Source organism: Phycomyces blakesleeanus (assembly GCF_001638985.1).
Source record: "Phycomyces blakesleeanus NRRL 1555(-) unplaced genomic scaffold PHYBLscaffold_4, whole genome shotgun sequence".
In the NCBI taxonomy this organism is placed as follows: domain Eukaryota; kingdom Fungi; phylum Mucoromycota; class Mucoromycetes; order Mucorales; family Phycomycetaceae; genus Phycomyces; species Phycomyces blakesleeanus.
Genome location: NW_017265137.1, coordinates 117,331 through 119,647, shown reverse-complemented (window position 1 = coordinate 119,647; position 2,317 = coordinate 117,331). Strand labels below are relative to the sequence as shown.

General features: G+C 35.2%; 1 protein-coding gene across 1 annotated transcript; it reads left to right on the top strand.

Moving 5' to 3' along the window:
- Positions 1–1,890, top strand: PHYBLDRAFT_141166 (hypothetical protein; the record flags this gene model as incomplete). Its single annotated transcript, XM_018430537.1, has 7 exons — positions 1–87; positions 168–353; positions 470–613; positions 882–953; positions 1,043–1,225; positions 1,293–1,457; positions 1,567–1,890. The coding sequence occupies 7 exons, from the start codon at positions 1–3 to the stop codon at positions 1,888–1,890; spliced, it is 1,161 nt and encodes a 386-aa protein (XP_018295321.1).
- Positions 1,891–2,317: the final 427 nt, after the last annotated feature.

Genomic DNA, 2,317 nt, shown 5'->3' with positions numbered 1-2,317 from the left:
ATGACAGACTATACTCCTGGAACACTTTCTAGCTCTATTATCGGCAACTCTGTCGACACAACTCTCAATGACCTCTTTCAAAAGAGTGTGAGTGAATTTAACCATAAAATAATAATAATTATCGTTCTACAGATGCATATAACTTACATTATTTTATATATATATAGGCTGGTCCAAGTCAATTGCTTACAAAACCAGCAGCAGTTTATGTCAGAACACCCAAAGGCATTAATGCAACCAAACAAGCAAAGGCCAAGTCAAAGACTCAAAATGCTCAGGCATTAGCAAAGAAGGCTGTCGAAGCTGCAAACAAGGCTCGTTCCCTGGCTGCCATGTCACCCCTCAAGAGAAAGGTACTAAAAAAATAAATAAAAGTATTTTAATAATTGTTATACTAATGGTCTTTCTGTTATTTTATTTTATTTTATTATATTATATTATATTATATTATATATATATATATATATAGAGAAACGAGTCTATCCAACCTGGAACAGTTGCTAAAAAGAGCGCCACTGACAAGAATTTGGCTCCTGAAACACCAGAAGAAAAGAGAGCAAAGGATGCTCGCACTGTATTTGTTGGAAACGTACCTGTAGAATGCATTGAAAAGGTAAAAAAATGTTACTATAAAAGAAAGAGGGAGTGAGTGAAGGAGTTGGTGGTGTTAATGACAGTGGTTATGTATTGAGAAAGGCAGAACAAGGGATCATTTTGTAGAGAAAAATGAAACCAACAATTATCTCTTTGTGTGTGGGTGTGGGTTGGGGGGTGGGTTAGGGAGTGTTTCTCTCTCTTATTATTATTATTATTATTACTATTATTAAAACGAAAGAAAATATCATCATCAAGTTTTATTAATATTCATTTTTTTTGTATAGGCTGGTTCCAAGGAACTCAAGGCAAAGTTTGCTGAATGTGGAAACGTCGAGTCAATTCGCTTTAGATCAGTGGTGGGTAAATAAATAGAAAGAAGAAAGAAGAAAGAATGGTTTGATATCAAAGAAACGGTTATTGATAGAATTTACCATTGTTATTCTAGGCATTTGCTGAACCCATGGCACGTAAGGCAGCCTTTATTACCAAGAGAGTGCACGAAGACCGTGAGGCTGTCAACGCATATGTAGTTTATAAGACAAAGGAAGAAGCCACAAAGGCATTGGATCTGAACGGTACCGTGTTTATGGGCAAGCATTTGCGTGTTGATCGTGCTTCCAACATGAAGGTTTGTATAAAATCAGTACTTTGTATATTATTAAGTATTAATTTGATTATATATATATACATATTAGCAACATGACCGTAAGCGTTCTGTATTCTTGGGATCGCTTCCTTTTGATTGCCAAGAAGAGGAGTTATGGACCTTTTTCAAGGATTGTGGTGAAGTAGAGAGTGTACGAATTATTAGAGACACAAAGACCAACGTTGGCAAGGGGTTTGGCTACGTTCAATTCACAGTACGTATCTTTTTTTCTTTAATATATATATATATATATACACATTAGATCATTCGATTGGTGATACAATTGTCTAATATTTGTGTGTGTGCTTATGTGAATTTATTAGGATCGTGCATCTGTAGAGGCTGCATTGTCTTTAGAAGACAAAACATTTAGATCCAACCACACTATCCGTATCCAGCGTTGCAAGGTATCGGCATCTGAGGGTGGTGTTCCTTCTGCACCAAGAAAGGCTGCTTCTGCACGAGGCACCAGAAGCAACGGCAGACCCCAGAGAGGCAACAAGATCACAGGTATTTCTGGAAAGCTGATACCTTCTGGAAAGCTTCACGAGGGTACACGTGCCAGTAAGAACGACAGTCAAAAGTTGAAGATGAAGAAGAAGAACCCAACTGCAAAGAAGTCAAACAACAAAAAGGCCAAAAAATAATGAAAAGATAAAGAAGAAATAAGCTTTACTCAAAATCCAATGCAAACCAAAAAGAAATCAAATCGATAGAAAGGTAGAACGAAAAAAAAAAGAGAAAACAAAACAAAACAGTACTTTGATTTGGCTTATTTGTTTTTGTTCTATTCAATCAATCACTCATTCAATCACTCATTCATTCATTCATTCATTTATTCATTCTAGATACTTGTTTTCCCTTCCCTCCCTCCGCCTTCTTTTGTTTTTGTTTTGCTTCAATTTGTTATTTTATTTATTCATATATATTTACTACATATCTCCCATATTTCCATCCATTTCTCCCACTTACAAATATAAAACCACGTACACACGATTTTCTCTTATTGACTTTAGAACATGAATAATACAATATTATTATAATATATATATATATAGAAAGAAAAGGAGAGAA